Raw genomic sequence first — 24,516 nt, forward strand, 5'->3', positions numbered from 1 at the left:
ATAAAGCAAAATGTATTTCTTTATTAAAAGTGAATAAAAAATTGTGCATCTCAAAGTTTTTATTACAAATGGTGATTTTGGCAGTAATTTAAGACTCGCTGTTAAAAAAAAATTACTTAAACTGAAAATGTTATCTTAACGTCTTTTCCACGTACATGTAGTGGGTATGTAGTAGTATCACATGAGCCAACCCATATCAGTGTAAACCGCAGCTTCTAAAAGATCAAGGCAACTCTGACAACAACTTCCTGAATTACACATCTTCGATTAGAGGAAGTTGAAGTCTGACCTACACTTCAACAATAATAGTGAGCACATTGCCATCAATTCGCAGTGGAAACTGGCCCACAGTAACTATTTGTATATAAATTTTATATTTTAAAGTCTGAATATATTCTGAATTTTAGTTCTAACTAAAATTCTTATGAAAAAAATTGAGCCATTAAAGTGAATGACTAAAATAAATCTGGAACAAAAAGCCTTGGAATATTGAAACTATTTATTTGATTTGTATTCAATAGGTAAAAATTAGGTTAAAAGTTTACTTAGTCAAGATGCCAAATGCATCTCAAGGTGCTTGGAAGGCCTACCAATTTAAGATTAGTAGGAAAAATTTCAATCTCAGTGGTTCTGGAAACTGACTGACAGATATCTGATTGGAGCATAAGACGATTCAGCTGTGGAAGTGCATTGTTTCACTTGAAGGACAAATCAAAAATGATAGGAAGTTTCTGAAAAACATGTCTTTTCCTGCTTTTTGAAGCTTTTTATAGTAATGTATTTGAAGAACACCTAACTTGTAGTTTTAAAATCGACCATTCCAATCTCTTGATTTTAACAATTGTAGTACCCTCATTGAAGGAACTGAAGGTACTTATTATCCAGTTTGCAGGTATTGAGGAAAGCTAGGGAGCAAAGAAAAAAAGGATGAAGGTGTTAGGGGTTGCAACTTTGCTCAGGAAGTTGATATTGCACTGGTGATGGATGATGTAGTGGAGAAACCAACACCTTTGTAAAAACTTGGATAGAATAAAAAGTATAAAATAGTAGCTAGTGTGTTAGTTGGGTAAAAACAACATAAAGATTTGTCAAAAGAAAACCAGGCTCTAATGGACTTTGTGGAGGCATGGTTGTGGTAATAAACCTCTTCACTAGAAAAATATGTAATGTAGTAAAAGGGTGCACAAGTGATTTTTCAAAAGGAACATGAATTAGAGGATCAGCAAATAAAGTTTATGGTAAAAGAAGTAGGTACGTCACTCAAAGCAAATAAGGTGAATTCGAGGCTACGAGTGAAAATTTCAGAAGTTCTGGCCACAACTTTCCAATCCGCTTCGAATATGTGGATAGTGTCAAAACCCGAAGCATTGAAAAGTTATAAATCTCTACTTTGAAAAAGGTTTGAAGAGGGATGAAGCCAGAAACTGCAGACTGGTCAACTTAACGTTTTGTGGTGGGGAAACTTGGAGATAGTGGCAGAAGGATCGGTGAACATATGTCATAAACAGAAGGTGACAGGGAAAAGAAACCACGCTAAAGTGGGGAAACATTATGTCTATACAATAAGTCGTTATAAAATAGGCTGCTTGAAAAGATCGTGAAAAGAAATCCAGTAGTGATGTTCAAAATAATTGTTGAAATAACAAGTTGTTTGTGTATTCCTTCTGCATTCATTGTGTGTATGTTTTCAGTTCTGATGTATGAAGATTCTCAAGATGGTGCAAATCACATAGGATTGGAAATCTTTTTCATCCCTCTTGGGAAACTGGTTTTGTTGCCTTGGGAATAATATTAAATTGGGAATAATATTAATTTCAGCTGTGGTTGTCTCGTGTGTGTTGGTTTCATGAAGCTTGGTCAACCTGAATTGGTCAACTTATGCCTATGCCAATTTAGAATTTGTTTTTGCTCCTTTTTAAAACTATTTCGATCCATTAACTCAGATGACAAAATTTGAGGTCAGTACTCCATATTTTCTTATTTTAAAGCTACAGAATCTTAAAAGTGACTTAATTCACAACCTAATAATTGTGTGTGTTTGTGCAGGTGCTTTCAAATTTTGTGCAAACAAAAGATGATTTAACTTTAGAAATTACTATTCATCATGTGAAGCAGGTGGAGCTGTAGAATCAAGGTGTACTTTGGGGAGATGGTGAGGATCCTGAGGTGGTTGATTTTTTGTGTAGGCACAAAATTAAGAATGCCAATCATTGAGAAGCTCAGGAAAACCGCAACAACTGAAAGAGTGGAAGACACAGTTTCAACCATTTAAAATGGACTCAATATGGTGCCATTATTTCAGAGCAGAATGGCCAGCAGAGGGAGCTAAATATTGCGGCAAGATACCATTTTCAGCAATTCTGCAAACTCAAACATACATTAAAAGAAGACAGCCAGAACAAGTTTGCAGCAATTGCAGAGGACAGAAAATCAAAAATAGAGATTGAAGCTGAAGGTTTCCTAAACAAAATAAAAGATCTCAATAATTGTACTCTGCAGAACTGGAAGACAGATTTTGTGCAGGAGGTGAAACTTGAGACATGGGCTGGTTTCACTTTCTTAGAGGATCATTGGACTGACTTAAAGAAATCTAAATACAACTATCCAGGTTAAAATTGCAGCGACCAGGAGGTGCAAACTTCAAAGTCAAGGACCAGATCACCAGAACTCTTGGACACAGGCAAAAAAAAAGTAATGCAACTTTGTACACCTTGAGAACCAGCAAATATCCCTGAGCATGCATTTGTATAGAAAATTGGTAGTAACACAAAGTGACAGTGGAACAATGTTTTATTAATGAATTTACAAAACTGGTTTGGGGTTTGAGAAAGCTGAAGTGAGATTATATTGCTCTGCTTCCCATATTTTTAAATGCATCTACTTGTTTACATCTTTTGACATAATTTGATATGCTGCATCAAAGTGTAATCTCACCCATTATCAAGCTGACAAAATAGTATTCAGGACTAGTGATTGGTTTGGGGACTATCAACAGGTTTTGTGCTAACCTGACACAGCTAAACATAGTGATTCAAAGGAAATGCATCCAATGTCTTCTGGATGACAGTCTTGTGCCAATCCCATTATTTGATAAATACACTTTTACCAAGAATCCAAGTTGCTCACAACATACATTCATGCCTTTCAATTGGTATTGTTCTAACCAACGTCCGTTAGACATATCCTCTCCGCTAGAAATCTTTCAACATGTAGTGTCCAATATCTATGAAGGCAAAGGGGTATTCATTTTTTACATGGACAACATGCTCATCCACCGTGTTATCAGAGACGTGCAAGACCACTGAATTCACAATGTTTTAAGAATATGTGTATAGGTAAGCCTCTCTTTGAATAAGAAGTGAAGAGGAATCACTACAAGAATCTTAAGTTATATTTATGTAGCAAAAATTATGAAGGTTGACTCCAGAATACCAAGATAGTTCCAAGAATATCCAGAGTCCAAGTGTGTGGAGACTTGGTATAGTCAAGCAGGTCGTCCCAAATATATCTGCAATTAGCAAGCCCTTTATGAGACCTAGTGATAGGGGGTCAGCAATAATATTGGAGTGTTAAGCAGTCCTTACTTTCTTAGCTCTTGCTAAGAGACAGCATTGACCCAGTTGGCTGAATTGCAAATACTCTGTTGCGTGTTCGTGCAATTCTGTGAATTTGATTGCTATAGCAGAAGTTAAATAGTGCTTAAATGAAACTGATTTGTGAATTCTTATCTGTATTCGTTATTTGCTAAAGCTAAATTGTCACTTGGTACTGATCTTGTCGAAAAATGCAATTAGCCTGTGAAATGTTGAGAAATACAAAGTGTTTATCTTGGTGCAGCTGATGTGAATTTCCATTTTCTTGACTTATTTCTTGTTGAAGCTATATATATTAATTTTGAATTATTCTTCCACTGTTATATCAAGCTTCTCTTTTTCTTTCTTGTTCCTGCTTTTGGGGAAGTGTATTCTGAAATAATCCCATTTCTCCCCCTTGAAGTTGTAATAGTCTACTTTCATGAATATAGCTGGAGATGCACTGATCTTGTATGAGCATTTAGTATATTTCTATCAAATTCATCTGTCTGCTTTATGGAGTTAATTGTTTAAAATAAAGAGCTCTTGTTAAACTAGTGAGAAATACAGAGTTACTGTCTGACTTCATAACACATTTTGCAGCTTATTTCCAGCAGAAACAGATCATACAATCTGAAAAAGTAAATCTTCTAAGCACTGGGGCTAAAATAATTAAGAGTTAATGAAGTGCTTAATTTGATTTATACAATATCTCATTATGTAATTGGGTTTCTAAGGATTTTACTCAGTGGATGGAATTAAAGTAGAGTTTGCAGCTGGAATAATTCCCTCTAAATAGAAAATCAATTGGGGCTTTTGTCTTTCAGTGGTGCTGTCCCTACTTCTGAGTCAGGAGTGCTGCTGAGATATCAACATCTTTGAATAGATTGATTTGAAAAATAACTAATAAAACTTGTCCTCCTGCTGTGCTTATGCCTTGCTTGGTTGAGATGGATTACTGATTTAATCTTGATTTATTGTTTTAACTCCCAAAAGTGAGCGTGTTTAGATGGCAGAAAGTTGGGAGCAATCCAAATCTCAAAACACATACAAATAGTTTTAGGACGCGAGCCGGTTCAAGATAGTACCAGAGTAGGACTTCTGTGCTGAGCTTGTCCACTTCAACTGCTCTTTTTTTTCTTTCTTTTTTCTCCCCTCTTTCCTTTTGTTAACTTACTTAGCTTGTCCTGAGCTTGCAACGCATCAGCAAGTTGAGTGGTCTTCAGCCGGGCCAGGGTGCAGAGGAGAGTGAGAGTGAGTCCTTACTTTTCCAGAGTAAGCAGCGGACCTGGAGTCAGTGGTTGCTGCATCTGCTGAAGTAGCGTCGACAAGTTTAAGCCCAGTGGTGAAAGCTGGCACCTGAGGATCAGTGACCTTGGTTGGGTCCAGTACTTGCAGCGGTGAAGCGGAGGCAGAGGGCATCATAGTAACATTGAGGTTGGCGCAGCGCAGCGAGATGCAACCCTGATGTTGGTGGGTCCAGCACAGGAGGCAGCATAGTGGTGGCAAAGCTGCATTGGACCAGCGGTAAAGATGGCGCCTGAGGATTGGCGACTTTGGTTGAGCCTGGTGTAGATGGTGACAAATGGTTGATGCAGACGTCATTGGTGATGAGCTGGCTCAGGACTGATGGAACCTCTTCAAGCCATATCTTTCTTTTTTTTTTAACTGATTCAAATTGGCGCTATTTGAATTGAATTGAATTTATTGTCCTATGTACTGAGTGAAAAGCTTTGTCTTGCAAGCAATACAGGCAGATCAGAGTTAAGTAGCATAGATAAGTAAATAATGGCAAAAACAAAAACACAGGTACGGGCGAATGTGAAGACTTTGTGAGTCCATTCAGTATTCTAGCACCAATAGGGTAGAAAGTGTTTCAAAACCGGCTGGTGCGTTTGTTCAGGCTTTTGTACCTTCTCCCTGATGGTAGAAATTGTAGAAAAGCATTGCCAGGGTGGGATGGATCTTTGAGAATGCTGGCAGCCTTTCCTCGATAGCAGGACTGGTAGATGGATTTTATAGATGGGAGGTTAGCCTTTGTGATTGTCCGGGCTAGTTCACCCATCTCTCTAACCGTCTCCGATCTTGAATGGTATAGTTGCCATACCAGGTAGCGACACATCCCGACAAAATGTTCTCTGTGGTGCACCTATAAAAGTTGGCAAGGGTTTTCACCATCATGCCACATTTCCTCAGCTGACTGAGGAAGAAGAGATGTTGGGCATTTGTAACCAATGCATCCGCATGAAGAGTCCAAGAAAGCTTGTTGTGGATGACCACTCCCAGGAGCTTGAAACTCTCCACTCATTCCACCTCTGTGCTGTTGATGTGTAGGGGGGCATGAGTAACATCCTGCCGAAAGTCAATAATCATTTCCATGGTTTTGCCAGCATTGAGAGCTAGGTTGTTCACAGTGCACTGTTTTTCCAGGTCTTCCATCTCCCACCTAGTTTGTTTCATCACCATCTGAGATTCGACTGACTATGGTGGTGTCATCAGCTAACTTGTAAATGGCATTAGTCTGGTATTTGGCGATGCAGTCATGGCGATAGTGAGTAGAGTGGAGGCTGAGTACGTACCCCTGGGGGGGGGTTCCAGTGTTGAGTGTTGGTGAGGATGAAATATTGTCCCAAATCTTCACTGATTGTGGCCTGTGGGTCAGGAAACTGAGGATCCAGTTGCAGATTTTTTTTTTCACTTTTTTTTGTGCTTTAAAGCACAAGTGACAGTAAAATCGAAATTTAAAACGTGGACAATCAATGTTGTCTCATGAAGTAGGCTGCCATTTAAAATATTTAGAATAGCGTTACTTTCCTTATTTTAATTGACCAGTTGAAATTTAAATATAGCTCGTTGTGTTTTCTGAGAATTTAACAAACTTTCAACTAAGCCTTGGTGATGCTATGGATCAGAAGGTAAATGTCTCTCCTTTTTACCAGCCTTTAATTGCAGATGTCTCTGTTTTGACCCCACAAAGATATTTAATAATACCATATGCTGTCACTGTTTAAATGGGTCTAAGACTAATGGCTTGTGCAATGATGTACCTAATTATGCGAATTAAGCACACCTTTTACGTAGTTCAACCAAACTGTCAGACTGACAAGTCAATGTGACCACGCGAGGAGTAACAGAATGCAGATTTTAAAATTTCAAATCTAAAGTATCTTGAAAGAATTGGTGTCTTAAACTTTGTTGTTAATGAATATTTTGGATTCTATGCAGGAGGAATTATTATGGAGGCACCTGGGCAAGTTTCAGCTTTTCTGGATTGTTGTCTTGGATCAAAGAATGCAAAGTAAGTCATGTTTTATTTGGAAGCTTGTGTGAAATATCGCAGTATACAACTTAGTAGTTGCACTTTCTTGAATTAGGTGAACATGAATATATGTTGAGTGTACGTTCTAGCTATTAAAATATTTATACATAACGTATCTACTTCATCAAGAAAAACATTTTCTCATGTGATCACTGAGTAAAACGGTATTCTGGTGCTGTGGGACATTAAAGTACATTTTAGATTGTCTGCATGATATTTGTGTATCCTTTTTCAAAAACCAGTTGTGTTGAAGTTCTTACTTTTCCATATTTTTACTCAGTTACACTTGCTATCTCCTATCCAGAATATGCTTTCAAGTCTAGGTCATTCACAAAATGAATCCATGCAGCTGCCCTAAGTTAGTATACCAACATGTTTCCTGTTAAATTTCAGGGTGTAGTCCTGCTTGCGTTTTCAGAAACTCTGTGCTTTTAAATCACCAGGTGATATTTCCAAGCATGCTACTTATCTCTTAATCAGGGAATGACATTAGATTCATTGTGCAGGAGCATAAAATTTGTCTGCTGCACACTGCTGTTGTTTTTCTGAGAACTGGAGTTGGATGCAGTTCAGGCTGAAAAAGCAAGCAGGACCACACCCTGAAATTTCACAGACATGTTGGTATACTAAAGGCAGCTTTAATGCTCTAAAGAGATTTTGTTCAAGGTAACCCTTTCCTAAAAGTAGTAAAGGAGGAAAATGTGGCACTTTTGGATTTTTTTTTTGTTCAGGGAGCTGACCATCATTGTGATGGAACCCTTTTCCTGAAATTATGCCCATCCTAGATTCTGTAGGAGAATACCTGTCAGAACTTTAGAATCCTAAATGTTTCAGTGTGATCACCACTCATTTTTCTAAACTCCAGAGAGAATAAGGCCAGCTTACTCACTCCTGTTATCATTGGATAACTCTGATTTCATACAATAACCCTGTCTTCTCAGGGACTAATCTATTAACCTTTTTACTGTATTTATTTCCAACGCAAGTGTATCCTTCCTTAACTATGGACACAAGCTGCACACGGTATACCAGGTATGAACGTAGCAAAACTGTGTACAATTGTAGCAAAACTTTCTTCTTCTTGTACTCCTTAGCAATAAAGATGTTTGGTTCCCAACTGCTTGTTTTACCTATGTGTCAATTGTTTGTGTTCTTTGTGTGTGAACACACCCAGTCTCTTCAAATATCAAAAATATGCACATTTCATTTCACTTCTTTTAAAAAGAATTTAAAAAAAATCTTATGAGCAAAATTAATTACCTCACACTTCTCTCATTTATACTCCATCTACCACCTAGTTGCCCGCTCATAATCTGTCACTATCTCTTTGCAGTCTCTCTGTTCCTCTGTTGGCTTACATTCACATCTAGCTTGGCACCATCAGCAAATTTCGATATCTTATTATTTTTTTCTTTATCAAAATCATTAATATAGTTTGAAAACAACTGATCTGAAAATGTGTTGCTGGAAAAGCGCAGCAGATCAGGCAGCATCCAAGGAACAGGAGAATCAACGTTTCGGGCATAAGCCCTTCAGGCTTATGCCCGAAACGTCGATTCTCCTGTTCCTTAGATGCTGCCTGACCTGCTGCGCTTTTCCAGCAACACATTTTCAGCTCTGACCTCCAGCATCTGCAGCCCTCACTTTCTCTGAAAACGACTGATGTCCCAACGCCAATCCTTGTGGTATTCCAGTAATCAAAGCCTGCCAACTTGAAAATGCAGCACAAGCTAATTCAGAACTATGTAGTCTAAGAGTTGTGACTGCCTCCCGGAAGATTGAGGAAAGAACATTAGTGAACCAGATTTATTTGCAACATTCAAATGTTTTTCACATAGTTGCATTGGGCTAGCTTTTTATTCCAACATTTTGGTGAAACCAGAATTCAATATCTGCCATGGTGGGATTCAAACTTTTGTCTCCAGAATATTTACCTGGGATTCTGGATGACTAATCCAGTGACATTGCCACTATACCACCACCTCCCCTCAACATATTTCCAAATCAGAGATGGTATGGGACTTGGAGGGGAATTTACATGTGGTGGGGTTCCACAAGTCTGCTGTCGTTGAATCTTTTTAGATGCAAGAGGATTGAATGTTTTGTTGAAGGTATGCTGCAAGTGCTGTAACCTCATGAATTCCTTCTGTGAACGCCTTTGGCTCCAACATGCTGCTCAACTGTCCTGTTTGGTAATATTTGCCTTCTCATCTTGTAGCTTATTTGTATAACATTACCACAGCAAAGATAAACTTTACTTTTTTCACACTCATCATCAGATCTCGGCTGTTTGTGGGTACTGCTATACTGGGAGTTGTGAATAGCAGTGCAGACTGCTCAAATCAGTACTCCTTTGGGATACAATTGCAGTAACTATCTGACTATTGAGTCTTCAAAGTTTCAAGTCATCTGATCAAACAGCTTTCTCAATTTCAAGAATTTTCCCTACCTAATTTTCCCTCCCCCTCAGTCATCAAAAAAACAGTTATACTTAATTCTTATAAACAAGTTTCAAATGTACCACAACTGGCAAACTTGTTAATCCAAAACTTTTAAATCCAAGTTATTGTTATGTAATGAATTGTCTATCACTGTCACCATTTCCAAACTGCAAGTGTTCTGTCTTCCTCGGATGTTGATTTACAAGTCTTTGTTTTTAAATGCTTCAGCATCTTATTCAGCTCAACTGTTGAGTTTTGCCTTAATGTTTGTCTCCTGCTTTGTCTACTGTGTTGAAGTTCACTGAGAGTTTTTGAAATGATGGTATAAGATTGACTTAGGTACAGTTTAGAGTTAAATTCATACAGTATGGAAACAGACCCTTTGGTCCAACCAGTCCATGCTGATCATAATCCCAAACTAAAGTAGTGCCACCTGTCTGCGTTTAGCCCATGTCCCTTCAAACATTTCTTAATCATGTACTTGCCCAAATATCTTTTAAACGTTGTAACTGTACTGATGTCCATCACTTCCTATAGAAATTCATTTCACATGTGATCCAACGTTTTAAAAAACAATCAATTGCCCTTAATTTCTTTTTAAAATCTTCTGTCTGATCTTAAAAATACACCCCCTACTCTTGAAATCCCCCACAGTCGGGAAAAGGCACCTACTATTCATCTCATTATACCACTGCCATGTCTTTAAATGACCCAGCCATGGCAATTCTGAGTTCCTTCCAAAGTCCCTTTTATGTAAAAAGAAAAGCCTTCTAATGTGCTTATTGCTCTCTGTTCTGTAACAATTCAGTGTTTTTCCTTTCACGTATTCTATAAAATGTTATGGTTGGGCTGAAAGGAGATTACAAATTGATTGCCACGAAATGATTTCGTGGCAATGCCATCTCTGATTCAACTCATTTGTGCCAATGGTGTAAGTGTCAGTACTCCAGTATACATGTGCACTAAATTGGTAGTCTCCCACAGAATTTGTAAGGATCGTTAAAGGAAATAGAAGTTTACATTGAAGTAAGTAGTTTTGGGACAAATTAGTGGTTTACTTTGTATTGAGCATGCAATATTAATCTATTACCCAATTTTGTTTTCCCCTTTCTACCAAAGTGGGAGAGGAGAGAAGAATGAAAGAAAAGTGATTTACAAAAGAAGTGTGAAAAATTGAACTAATTGTTCTTTGGCTACAAGCCAATAAATTGGAGTTTATCACATCTTTTCATTAGCTTTTGTTTTCCTTGCTATATTTTGCTGAGAGCAGCCATGACAGTGCAACACTAGAGTTTCCAGGCTACTGCCATTCCGGTAACATCTATCGAAATTGGAAATGTCTGCTAACTTGGTCATACGTTGTCTGGCAACATTTTAGGCTGCAAACATTGATTCTGCCATTGAGTGGCAATATGAAAAGAATGCATTTTAATCTCCTGAGCTGAAAAGTCAACTTTGCCACATATGTTAATGTGACATGTATGCTATTTCTTTGCTACCTGTCCTAGTCTTCAGCTGGGTGACCTTTTTCTTGTTACATTTCTGTGATGCACACTGCAATATTATGTTATACTTAAAGTAACAATCGAAGTGTATTTTTGTGCACTTCCTGTTGGAAGTATTCGGCATTGTGAAAATGGCTGTTCCAGTTCTGCGAAACATAAATTAACACGTGGAATATTATTTAAGATTAGCTGCAATGTATTCTGAATATATGAACAAAACTTTTTCATGTTTATTTTTAAATTTGTTTAATTTAATAACAGTGAATTTACTGGCTCTCTTGCTTAAAAAGTTGGCAAGTGGAGTTAATTTTAGTTCCTGTCACTGACCATTCAAAAGAATGACCTCCAGATGATGCATCTGTGCAACAATAATGGCAATATGCCTAAGACACACAATGCTGATATCTTTAGCAATAATAGCTCCTTTTTGTTCATGACTAAAATGTGTGTGTGTGTGTATATCCTTGATCTCCTTGTATTCATACTAAAACACACATTTTGCCTTTATTAAAATATTATATTAAAATTACATGCTCTTGATACCTTTCAATGCAAATCCAAGTGAATTTGCATTGAAAAAAGAGAACACTATTTTGGAATGTCAACATGAACCATTTCTACTAACGCTAACAATTTTGGCACTGATTAAAAAAATTAATGTTTACGCTTGTGTTTATCCATATATTTTAATTCCTCATAATTTTCATTTCACAAAATTTTAAAAGTATCTAAAATTGAATATTATGGCATGATTTTACATTTTTTTGATTGAAATGCTTTACTCAACTTTTACTTGTAAAAGCAATGACCATATTAGTGATCACATGACATACTGAAAGCTTTCAAGCATTGGCATTTTAGACATGACATCTTTACTATTAGTTATTAGCAGTACCTTTATGCTTGTGTTTATTAATACATTTTAATTCCTCATACTTTTAAAGCTGTAGTATGAACAGTTGTTCTTTTGTCAATTCTGACTTATCGTTAGTTTGATTTTTCAACCCTACATCAGGAACACACTACTGACACAACAGAAGCTAATTGGAAAGATAAGATACTAGAAGGAGAAGATGTCATTCAACTTGGTCTGGTGGATAAATCTATTGAGAATTTGGAAGTCTTCTGCTATGCAAGGTGTGTTTTTCAAAATGTTATGTTTTTCATTCATAGATTTCAGTCCACTAACTAGTATGCGGATGTCTCTCTGGCAGACAGAGATTCTCGCTGCAAGCACGAGTGTGAAATTTTGTTTCAGAGAGACCCTGAAAATGTGGAATTGTGCACACGATTTACCAAAGCAGAATGAATTTCCTCCGGTTTACAGCTGAAAGACCAGGAGAAGCAGAGGGATGAAATTGCTAAAATTCAGCCTCTGTATTTTGAAAATAACATAGCTAAAATGCAAATATAGTAAAAGATGTTTTTGTAATCAGGAAGTAACCTTTGTCTGCATTGAGCTCAGCCAATTTAACTTGCTCATAATTTTCCTTAATATTCTGGGTGCTCACACCTGTGTGCTTGCAGCTATAAGCCTGAAGGAAATCATTCTGCTGTGGTAAATTGCAGCCATAGATGCACAATTCTTCTACATTATCAGAATATCTCTGATATCTCTTCCTGCTTTGCTGGAGAGTTAACAAAGTACCAATGAGTTCTCTGAAGTCCATGTCAGCATGCTGTTTTCTGAAGTGGTGAAGGTCGTTATAATAGTTGCTAGGGATTTTTTAATAAACTTTGAGCTACTTTTGCAGCTTTGAATACTATAATGTAAAGCTGATTTGAATTTGAAACCTGTTATTTTTGTATCCTTTATACTTAGTAACTTGATTTTCAGGTTCATGTTTTAGGCATTGTTATCTCACCTGGTAAGATATGACTTGTATCTATGTATGCAACCTGTACAAAAACATATCTGGAAAGTCAGCCAAAGCTTTTGCATCAGCACATTGTTCATCAGAGTCTAGATGTGCAATCTTTCCCTATTAGTAAACACTTTTTAAGGCTGATTCTCCTTTTGTTGTTTAATTTTTTTTAATGCTTTCTAAAAATGTGTACAAAAAGTTTTAGCCCACGTATTTTGCTGTGTTGACATGATGCTTTCTTATTAAAGAGACAGTGGTAAGCACAAGTTGTGGTTGGTACGATTTCCAGGTTAAAAATCAACTATTAAACCTAGGGGTCTCAAGCATGTGCATAGTTAAGGACGCAGGTTTCTGCTTCTGGGAAACCATCTATATAAAATGGCTTTATGCTGTGGGTGCAAGACAAATGTCTTGAGTACAACTCCACCGTTAGTGATCTGCTACTCTTTAATGCAGCCATGACTACTTAAAGTAAGTCTTGCGCTCCTTTAGTTTGAGGCTGTTTGATTTCACTTATGATTTGGAGATGCCGGTGTTGGACTGGGGTGTACAAAGTTAAAAATCACACAACACCAGGTTATAGTCCAACAGGTTTAATTGGAGGCACACTAGCTTTCAGAGCGACAATCACCTGATGAGGGAGCGTCGCTCCGAAAGCTAGTGTGCTTCCAATTAAACTTGTTGGACTATAACCTGGTGTTGTGTGATTTTTAACTCTGATTTCATTTACACGTCTTTGGCTGCTGGTCTAAATCCAGGAGTTAATTGTTCAATGCTCCTTTTTTAAAAAAACTTTTTCATTTATGATATGCCATTGTCTAAATCAAAACCAATTTTTAAAAAAATTTGACTTGTTCAGTCTGCAAAGTTCTTGATCATATTAGTACATTTTGATGAGCTTGAAGCCATATTGTGCCTTTTGAGCTAAACTTAATTGTTTTACTGATCTCCCATGCTCATGTCATATGAAAATAAAATTCTGCAATCAGTCCTGGCATGTTTTTGTTGATAATCCAAATTACATTATGTTTGTTATATTTCATAAGACCTCATCTCCAAGTAAAATAAGAGTAGGCAGTATATGCCATTATTTTATGCATCAGTTGACCAAGAAATTCATCATGAAATCGAAGGTTTATTCGCCTGGACAGTGAATATCTTGGTGAATCAATATCTGGCGACTTTAAATTCTTGATCCTAATTGTGCTCTGTTTGCATATTTTCATTAGAATATATTCTAGAGGATGGATGTAATGTGAAATTCTGCTTTGGCATATTCCTGCATGCAAGATGTTGAATTATCTTTTCGATTTTGTTGTCTGTCTTATTTTTTTGTACCTGGAAAATAAATTTGCACTTTGTCTGTGCTTCCCTTTCCAATATCTCATCCAACGCTTGACGCTTGTGGAGCTTTTAGAATTACTTGTTGAATATATGAAGTTACCTACTGTATATCTTCCATTGTCAAGATGAACTGAAGGGGAGGAGAGTGGAGAGCCTCTGCTATTGTCTTTGTTTTGTGATGTAACGTTTGGAGGCGGTCTCAGCTCAGTGGCTCGCTGCAAAGTTTTATGAAGATCACAAGAATTTATGTCAGACTTTCAACCGTTGTACTTCATCTCTTCAGTACAGTATCTGATTTAATTTTTATTTCTGGGATTTCACTAATATCATACACCATTCCACATTGAGAAGAATTTCCTTATCAGTTCTAATTGCCTTTTACTGATTTGAACCTGTGTACAAACACCATAATCACTGAACTGAAGGATAAGGGTCAAAGTGTGTTTTGTGGTATTTCTGATTTGTATTTTCTTTACACTTGATAGCACAACGACAGAGGAAGATGTTACAGAAGTCGGAGCTCTTGAAAATAAGCAATCAAATATGGATTCTAACACTGGAGCAGCGAATGCAGTAATGAAAAATCAAGATGAGAGAAATCACACACACAAAATTCTAAGCAGTGGTGATGCAGAATCTCCTCTAGAGAACAAAGATTCCTCACACTCTAAGGAGGAAGTTTCTACTGAGAAAATTGAATCCGAGGACAAACCATATTCTTGCAATATTCCTTCATCTGTAGCCACTGAAATATCTCTGGACAGAAAAGAGATCGCTGATGGTATAGCTACAATTGAAGTGGAAACTGGCAATGTAAACCAATCTATTGATGCCTCTGATCAACAAGTGAAGAAAGAAGAAAAAATAACAACTTATTCACAAATTGTAAAGAATGGCAGGAAATTTAACATCGACTTGACCTCCAAGGTAGCAATTTGATTTTGCCCACTAGTTATTCAAGGCATTCACATAAATTTCCTAATTCAGCTTATAATTAAAAATAAGACTGGAGATTTGTTGGGTTTGCTCATAAGCAGAGAGTTTGTGTTCTTATTGCTTTTCCTCTGTTGTCCTTCTGAGCCATCAGTGTTCTCTTTATTGGTGGGAAGAAAGAAAAACATAGTCATACAGCATGGAAACAGACCCTTCGGTTCAACCAGTCCATGCCGAACATAATCACAAACTAACCTCGTCCCACTTGTCTGTTCCTGGCCCATATCCCTCCAAACCTTTCCTATTCGTATCTATCCAAATGTCTTTTCAACTTTGTAATTGTACCCACATCCACCACTTTCTCAGGAAATTCATTCCACATGCAAAGCACTCGCTGTGTAAAAAAAAAAATTGATTCTTATATCTTTTTGAAATTTCTCTCCACTCCTCACCTTAAAAGTGTGGCCCCTAGTCTTGAAATCCCTCATCCTAGGGAAAAGAATGCAACTACTAACTCTACCTGTACCTCTCATTATTTTATAAACTTCTATCAAATCGCCTCTCAACTTCCTACACTCCAGTGTAAAAAGTCCCAGCCTATCCAGCCTTTTGTTATAATTATCAAGCCCTCCATACCCGGCAACATCCTGGTAAATTTGAATCCTCTCCAGGTTGATAATATCCTTCCTTTAACTGGGTAACCAGAACTGGTCACAGTATTGCTGAAGAGGCTTCACCAATATCCTAAACAACCTCAACATAACATCTCTACTCCTTTTACTCAAAGGACTGAGCAATGAAGGCAGGCATGCAAAATGCCTTCCATGTCTTTTTGTCTTTGAAGTTTGCATCGCAACTAACATGCAAAAGTATTTGTTTTCTATTTTGAGACTTCTAATCTCCTTATTTATAATCCTGTAAAAGTGAAGGATCAGCAAGGGAGTTTAAATGTTTTTTAATGTGAAATACATTTTGTGGCCTGTATAAACCTTAATATGAATAAGATTTATCGTGGTTTGAAAGAACAGCAAATTCTTCAGTTTCCTTTCAATGTTATAATGCTGTAAATACATAAATGTGATTCTCTATAAGTTGTTTTTTTTTGGTATAAATTTTGACATGAAAAAAAAACCCTATAACGTGATGCAGTATCTGACCATTACAGTGATCTGAAAACCAGAGTTTGAAGCCTGGCTAACTAACCAGTATGTTTGTGTTCTTCCAGTTTCTGTATTCCTGTGGCTCCTTGGTCAACCTTCTTATCAAATCCAATGTCAGTCGGTATGCAGAATTCAAAAATATTACCAGGATACTTACTTTTCAAGGAGGAAAGATTGAACGGGTATTCGATCATTTCTCTTAATTGTTTCTTGCAATTAATAGACTTTGGGTGAGATGCAGTCAAATGCATGAATTCCAGTGCATTCTTTAAAATCTAGAGTGCCTTATGTTTTAGGGTAAAGGTGGATCTGTGTGTCATTGCCTTGTGGATTGTATTGCAAGTATTTTAGCTGCACGATGTGGAAAAAAACTAAAGTATAGAAGGTAACAAGTCATCGAGCACAACTTTGCATGTGTATTTAATCAAAATAAATACAAATTTTGAATTATAAATTTGGAGAGGGTTTCTTTTGACTACCATATCTGGGCCTTACTGCAGAATTTTCTTTGTAGCAAATATGAATGCTATGCTTTTACTAACAAAATAGCAAAATATCTAACTTGTATTTAGATTATCTCTCTCTTTTGTGTCCCACTTATGTTTTCAGGCATTGCTTGAATTTAATGTTTTTAAAAGCAGGCAGTCATGTTTTGATTCATAGCTGCTGAATTATAAGGGACAAAGGGGGAATGTAGATTTTTATGCTTATTCTCCATCTGCATATTCTCATTCTTTCAGTGTATTATGTATCTGATCTCCGAGTCTTGTTGTTCACCCATATCTTTTAGAATCTTTCCATTGTATGTGTATTTGCTTTCTCAATTTTTGCTCCCTCAAAATGTATTACCGTTTGGTTTGTCAAGTCAAATTTCACATGCCAGTATTAAACCCATTATCATAAAAATGCTTGCATCATGCTAAATTTTCCTATCCTCCTCGCTCACTGGTGTCGTTGACCTGTTTCCAAGATTGTGCTGCTCTCTGTCCACGTTGAAGTCATTTATTTATAAACACTGAGAATACATGTGATTAGAAGTTGAAAGGCAATTAAAGAAAGAGAAACCCTGTTAAGGGAGAGGTGAGATAGGGTGCAAATATAGAAGGCATGCAGCAATAGGTGGGTGCACATAACTTCTTAATTTGGGTTCCTTTTCGCTGTTGAGTATCTGATTTTATTTCTGAGGTTCATGCAGCTATTCATCAAAATGCTCAGAAATGTTAATTTAGCTAGTGCAACTGTAGTTAATAGCCCATAAACTGTTGAAGTATTTATAGCTGACACATAACCCCAAATAGCTCTCAAACCCACAAAGTAACAATGAAGGCTCTACCTCAGCATAAGTAGAGAAGAAGCAATGCATGAAATAAGCTTTTCTCATGGTATTGCCTGATGAGAGCTTCTGTTCATCACCAACACTCTGTTTTCCTTTGCCGTTTTCATTGTTGAATTGCTTCTTTTATCTGAAAAGTGAATTACATTTTTGCACATCTTTGCATTTTATTAAATCTAGAATTGAATATTTTCAATTGGCTGAAATATTTTTAAGTCTTTAGGAACTTTTTAATGCATTGGAAGAATGAACTATCATGGTGTTGATAGTTCTTCAGGATTATATTGTTATTAGCAAAATGATGAGTTAGATATTAAAACATTGACACAGCTAGTCTCCAGGAAGTATTACGTTTTGACTAAAATAAGGGCTGATGTGACAAATAAAAAAACTTATTATCTCTTTGCAATATCTGTACATGATATGTCGTCTCAAAGTATTTCAACTCAGTCGCCTTACCCCCTAAGTAATCAAAGTTCCACATTGTGGAAATAACCGCTATAAGTCCTTTATTTTTTCCATGTTCTTTGGTGCTGCATCTATATAATTCTCCCATCTGTGATTTGAAAACTTATTTTGACTCTAGGTTCCTTTATATCCAGCATATGACCTAGGTTAGTAGACACCAGGAACAAATGAAAATGTGCTGTGTTGTTTTATTCTGCTGGTTGAGACACTTTTTCTTTTGCCAGTGAACTTTTTGTTTTGCATAAAATATTTTGTCAATATAATTTGTCATAAATAAGACTGTAACAAGTCAATGTAGCCAAAGCCTAAAGTGAGGTGCTGACTTTTCTGGGTTTTTTTATCTGAATATGTACTGAGTGGGTAAATTAATTTTTTTCTTCCTCTTGCAGAAGCTTTATTGTGCTTTAATTTTGTCAGTTGATTGCATTACCTTCTCACTTTTTTGCAATCTTTGTGCTATACTTTTAAAGCAGTCTTCTGAGTAGACTTAGAATCCCACGTGTGGAAACAGGCCTTTTTGCCTCCAGTTCACACCGACCCTCCAAAGACTAACCTATCCGGTCCCATTTCCCTACCCTGTCATCCTAGATTTACCCCGCCTAATGCCTCTAACCTACACATCCCTGAACGCTATGGTTGATTTAGCATGGCCAATTCACCTGATCTGCATATCTTTGGATTGTGAGGGGAAACCGGAGCACTTAGAGCAAACCCACGCAGACACGGGGAGAATATGCCAATTCCACACAGTCACCCATGGCTGGAATCGAACCCAGGTCCATAGCGCTGTGAGGCAGCAGTGTGAACCACTGATCCACCATGCCACCCTGATTCTTACACAGAAGAATCTTAGATTGCATATACCAGATCTATGCAGCCCAGATATGTTATGACTGCATTGCTTTATGGTCTGAACAGAAATAATAGCCCAGGTTTTCTGATGATCAGACAGTAGTTACTCCAGTATTTATAGGAGTTACATCTGGAGACCCTGTAGAATTCTTATCATAACGGACTCTGAAGGAATTGCTGGGGAAATTGAAGATTCCACTGAGCAATACCTCTATGCTTGGACCCATCCAATTTAAATGATTTGAATGGATCTCATGGAATTAAGTAACTAACCATTCAGGGAAGATTAGACTGTTAAATATCCTAACTCCTATTCAACTGACTTGCCCTGCAACCAGCACCCCCAACTGCACCTCTCCCAGACTCCAGACTCCTATTCCCAGTTCCTGACTGAAGTCCTTTCCATTCCCCCTGGGTCCCATCACATATATGAATATATACACACTCATGCACGCACACACATGCTTCCCCCCACCTCAACCACCACCCCACAAAAGGGATGGACCTCTGTTTCCCCTGCACCTCTGAGACCTATCCCTTTACCCCCACCTCCAGACCCTACCTGACTTTTGTTTGGCCTGACTCCCAAAGGAAGTGAAATCCCACTCAAAATCCAACCTAGCCTAAATACTGGACCACTGACTGTCCCCCTGGCACCCTACCCATTTGATGCACTATCTCTGCTCACCTGGCACTCAACCTGCTCAGCATCTGACCCAGCATGAGATTGCCACTCTTCAGAAATCAGGCTCAACATTGTTAATGAATTTGTTAATAACTTCAGAAATAGAGGCTGGTGCAGGCAGTTGTTGACACTCAATGATAATGTAGAAAATAATTAATATGAATGTAAGGTTTCTTATTTTGATTACCAAGCTGGCCCTTTCTAGCAACTGTGATTAAGCTACTGGGCGCTGACCATTTTAAACTACTTTAGATTTGTTTGAGTGGTGAATAATTATTGCACAGGTCATGATTTTTAAAATTGAGATTTTGCTTTACCAATAATGGTGCAGGAATGTGGATGATGCAGTAGAAAAGAGCACCTTCATAAACACAACTACTTTTGAGTATTATCCAAACAATATAGTCTTGGAAATGGTTGAATTGTGATTTTTGACTTCAAATCTGCCCAGCATATGACTGAGACAGCTTACTTGATGATTCAGACTTCAGTTATAAATTAGGCATATCATGGATATTTCTCCTAATAGGACATTAGGATGGATTCAGTTTGTTGTCAGGACCTGATTGTTCCCAAAATTAGCATAACTGAATGATATAAAATATTTCTCTCTCTTTCTGATTGATTGAAAGGAAAATCCATCAAAATGTCAGAATTAACCATAACTAAAAATTTAAACCATGAAGAATTACTTACTGCTGCACTTCATTTTTAGAATTAAATTCACAGAACAGTCCATAAAATTGTGATGAATTAGCGACATTGTAGTAATTTCCTTGAGTGGTTCACTTAAAAATTGTTGAACTTTGCTGAGTTGCAAAGCAAATTGTACATTTATATTAGTCAACTGAACCTACAAAGGTACCTTGTTTAGCAATTTTGTATTTTTTTTGTTAGATGTAGATATTCAATTTTTAGGCATGAGGTAAATAATTAGGGCTCACTAAGGACTACTTTGCTGCATTGATGTACCGTGTATGTCCATCAAAGGCAAAGGGGTTACAGGAGTTTTGTTTACTATTTTGTTCGAAATGCAAGTTAATTTTGCAGCCCATTACTTTTGAAACCTGTTTACAAGGTCTGCTTGTTAGAGTAATAACTATTTTAAGATATCTAGGAACCGAAAATAATCTTCATACCAAAAGGATGGTTATGGTTGATTTTGTGTTCAGGAAAAAAAAATCCATGTTGCTGGTATTTTCAAGAACTGATAGCTTACATTTTTGTTGTATTCTTCCAAAGTTAAAATTTATTGTCCCTTTTAACTTTTCCCATCATTCTTAGGTACCGTGTTCCCGAGCAGATGTGTTTGCCAGCAAACAGCTCACTATGGTGGAAAAACGAATGTTGATGAAATTTCTTACATTCTGTTTGGAATATGAGCAATACCCAGATGAATACCTAGGTACTGTACTTTTATGGCTAAGGCCACGCTGTATTTCCAAGCTTCTGCCATTGTGCTTGAGGAACTGTGCGCTCACTGCAGACCCACTTTTATCCGCATATCCCCTGTTATTTTGTCTACTAATCCCCAACTTTTGAAAAAAATCTGTGATTTATAATATATTTAAATACATAGTTTCATGTTGCTAACTTCCATGTTCAAGTATATTTTATTGATAGTCTGTTTCCTATTAGAACTTTTCAGTGTATGTGTGTCAACTTAATGTCAACATTTTTTCCACAAGGGGTGTTAAATAGGGCTTTCTGAGTTAATTTTTCACATTGCATTTTTGTTAAGTTAATCCTTAGATTTTGGCATCTCCAAGAAAACTATTCTGTCTGTCCTTTCTTTTCTTGTTTTCTTTCTCTCTCTGCCTGTTTCTGCGTGAAGCAACTGAGGAAGTTTTCAAGTCATGTGCTATGATTCCATAGCCAACGCTATTACAGTACTGAAATTTTTGAAAGCCAGGAGAAGCTAAATTATAAAACCTCACGGTCTCAAATACATAGGAGAAAGTGAGGACTGGAGATGCTGGAGATCAGAGTCGAGAGTGTGGTGCTGGAAAAGCGCAGTAGGTCATGCAGCATCTGAGGAGTAGGAGAATCGACCTTTCGGACATGGGTCCTTCATCAGGAATGAGGCTTGTGGGTCGGGGCTGAGAGATAAATGGGAGGGGGGCAGGGTTGGGGAGGTAACTGGGAAAGTGATAGGTGTATGAAGGCGAAGATGATGTCAGAGGGGGCAGGGATGGACTGGTCGGGAGGGTGGTGCCGAGTTAGACGTTTGGGACTGGGATAATGTGGGGGAAGGGGAAATGAGCAAGCTGTTAAAATCCACATTTATCCTGCATGGTTGCAAGGTTCTAAGGCAGAATATGAGGCATTCCTGCTCCAGGTGTTGGGTGGTAACGGTTTGGCAGTGGAGGTGACCCTGGACCTGCATGTCCTTGAAGGAGTGGGAGGGGGAGTTGAAGTGTTCAGCCACATGGCGGTGGGGTTGGTGGGTGTGGGTGACCTAGAGATGTCCTCTGAAATGGTCCGTCAGAAGGTGTCCTGTCTTCCCAATGTAAAGGAGACCACATTGGGTGCAATGGATGCAGTAGATGACATTGGTAGAGGTACAGGTACATTTCTGAAGGATGTGGAAGGATCCCTTGGGGCCTTGGATGGAGGTGAGGGGAGTGGTGTGGGCACAGGTTTTGCACTTCCTACGGTGGCAGGGAATGGTGCCAGGAGTGGGGGGTGGTGGTGGTGTTGGGGGTGGGGGGGACCTGATGAGGGATTCGCAGAGGGAATAGTCTTTTCGGAATGGGGAGGGAAATATATCTCTGGGTTCCGATTTGAGGTGGCGGAGGATGATGCATTGTATGTGGAGGTTGGTGGAGTGGAAGGTGAGGACCTGGGGGAGGTTCTGTCCTTGTTGCATTAGGAGGGGTAGTGTTCAAGAGCAGTATTGCATGAAATGGAGATGGGCTGGAGGGCATCGTCGACCATGTGGGAAGTGATGTTGCAATCGTGCAGGGAGGAGGCCAGCTGGGACTTTGAGGTGGAATTGGTCAACCTGAGAATAGATGCAGTGGAGACGGAGCAGTTGGGAATAAGGGATGGTGTTTTTACAGGAGGTAGGGTGGGAGGAGGTGTAGTGGAGATAGCTGTGGAAGTCAGCAGGCTTGTAGTAATGTTTGTGATTAGTTGGTTGCAGGAGACCGTGATGGAGAGGCCCAAGAAGGGGAGGGAGGTTGCCGAGCTGGTCCAGTTGAATTTGAGGTTGGGGTGGAAGATTTTGGTCAAGTTGGTGAACTGTTCAACCTCTTCATGGGATCACAAGGCGGCGTCGATACAGTCATCAATGTAGTGGAGAAACAGGTGGAGGTTGCGCCGGTGTAACTGCAAAAGATGGACTGTTCCACTTAGCCAACAAACAGGCAGGCATAGCTGGGTTCCATGCGGGTGCTCATGGCTACCCCTTTGGTTTGAAGGCAGTGGGAGGATTGAAAGGAGAAGTTGTTGAGGGTGAGGACCAGCGGATGAGATCCTTGGTGGAAGGGTACTGGTTGGAATGGTGTGAGAGGAAGAAACTGAGTGCTTGAAGACCTTTTTCGTGGCTGATCGATGTGTACAGGAACTGGATGTCCATGGTAAAAATGAGGTGTTGGGAGCTGGGGAAACGAAAATCTTGGAGGAGGTGACAGGTGTGAGTGATGTCACAAACGTAGGTGGGGAGTTTCTGGACTAAAAAGGACAGGACTGTGTCGAGGTAGGAAGAGATGAGTTTGGTGGGACAGTTGCAGGCTGAGACAACGGGTTGACTGGAGCATTCCAGTTTGTGAATCTTAAGAAGGGGTTCAAAGACATTGCAGTTGGAGGCTGTGGATGGGAGATCCCCGGAGATGAGGTTGTGGATGGTCTGGGAGATGATGGTTTGGTGATGGGAGGTGAGGTCATGGTCAAGGGGACAGTAGGAGGTGTCTGCGAGTTGGCGCCTGGCTTCAGCAGTGTAGAGGTCAGTGCCAACAAGTTCCACCCTGACCTCAGATTCACCTGGACCATCTTGGCAACCTCCCTCCCCTTCCTGGAACTCTCCATCACCGTCTCTGTTGACCGACTAACCACAGACATATACCACAAGCCCACCAACTTCCACAGCTACTAGACTACACCTCCTCCCACCCAAGCTCCTGTAAAAACGGCATCCCCCATTTCCAATTCCTCTGCCTCCGCTGCATGTGTTCCCAGGATGACCAATTACACCTCAAAGTCCAAGGTGACCACCACCTTCTACAATCGCAATTTCCCTGCTCACGTAGTTGGCGATGCCCTACAGTGTATCTCCTCCACTTCACGCACCACCGCCCTTGACCACCACCCCTCCCAACGCAACAGGAACAGAACACCCCCCGTCCTCACCTTCCACCCCACCAACGTCCGCATACAACGCATCATCCTCCGCTACTTCCATTACCTCCAAATGGGTCCACCACCAGAAATATATTTCCATCCCCACCCCTATCAGTGTTCCGAAAAGACCGTTCCATCCGTGACTCCCTCGTCAGGTCCACGCCCCCCACAGGCCCACACCCCACTCCTGGCACCTTTCCCTGCCACCGCAGGAAGTGCAAAACCTGCACCCACACCACTCCTCTCACCATTGTCCAAGGCCCCAAGGGATTCTTCCACATCCTTCAGAAATTTACCTGTCTGTCTACCAATGTCATCTACTGCACCTGGTGCACCCGGTGTGGTCGCCTCTACGTCAGGGAGACAGGACGCCTTCATGCGGACCATTTCAGAGAACATTTCTGGGACACTCTTATCCACCAACCCCACCGTCCCGTGGCTGAACACTTCAACTCCCCCTCCCACTCCATCAAAGATATGCAGGTACTGGGCTGCCTCCACCGCCAAACTGTTAGCACCTGATGTCTGGAGCGGGAATGCCTCATATTCTGCCTTGGAACCCTGCAACCACATGGGATAAATGTGGATTTCAGCAGCTTCTTAATTCTTCTCCCTTCTCCACCACTTCCCCCAACCCCCCCCACACATTATCCCAGGCCGAAGTCTCCAATTCGGCACCGCCTTTCGGACCCGTCCAT

The 24,516-nt window shown here is 39.2% G+C and overlaps 1 protein-coding gene across 2 annotated transcripts in view; it reads left to right on the top strand.

The window, feature by feature from the left end:
* The window catches only part of chm (CHM Rab escort protein), a 102,491-nt gene that overhangs the window by 18,164 nt on the left and 59,811 nt on the right, over positions 1-24,516 (top strand). Inside the window, exons 3-8 of one of the 2 annotated variants that reach the window (XM_043704523.1) lie at positions 6,798-6,870; positions 7,878-7,923; positions 11,853-11,974; positions 14,532-14,973; positions 16,205-16,321; positions 20,762-20,882. In XM_043704523.1, the coding sequence (XP_043560458.1) occupies positions 6,798-6,870; positions 7,878-7,923; positions 11,853-11,974; positions 14,532-14,973; positions 16,205-16,321; positions 20,762-20,882 (921 nt within the window). The remainder of the gene's footprint in view (positions 1-6,797; positions 6,871-7,877; positions 7,924-11,852; positions 11,975-14,531; positions 14,974-16,204; positions 16,322-20,761; positions 20,883-24,516) is intronic. The other variant, XM_043704522.1, reaches the window with a different exon arrangement.

The sequence above is a fragment of the Chiloscyllium plagiosum genome, chromosome 15, assembly GCF_004010195.1.
Source record: "Chiloscyllium plagiosum isolate BGI_BamShark_2017 chromosome 15, ASM401019v2, whole genome shotgun sequence".
Taxonomy (NCBI): domain Eukaryota; kingdom Metazoa; phylum Chordata; class Chondrichthyes; order Orectolobiformes; family Hemiscylliidae; genus Chiloscyllium; species Chiloscyllium plagiosum.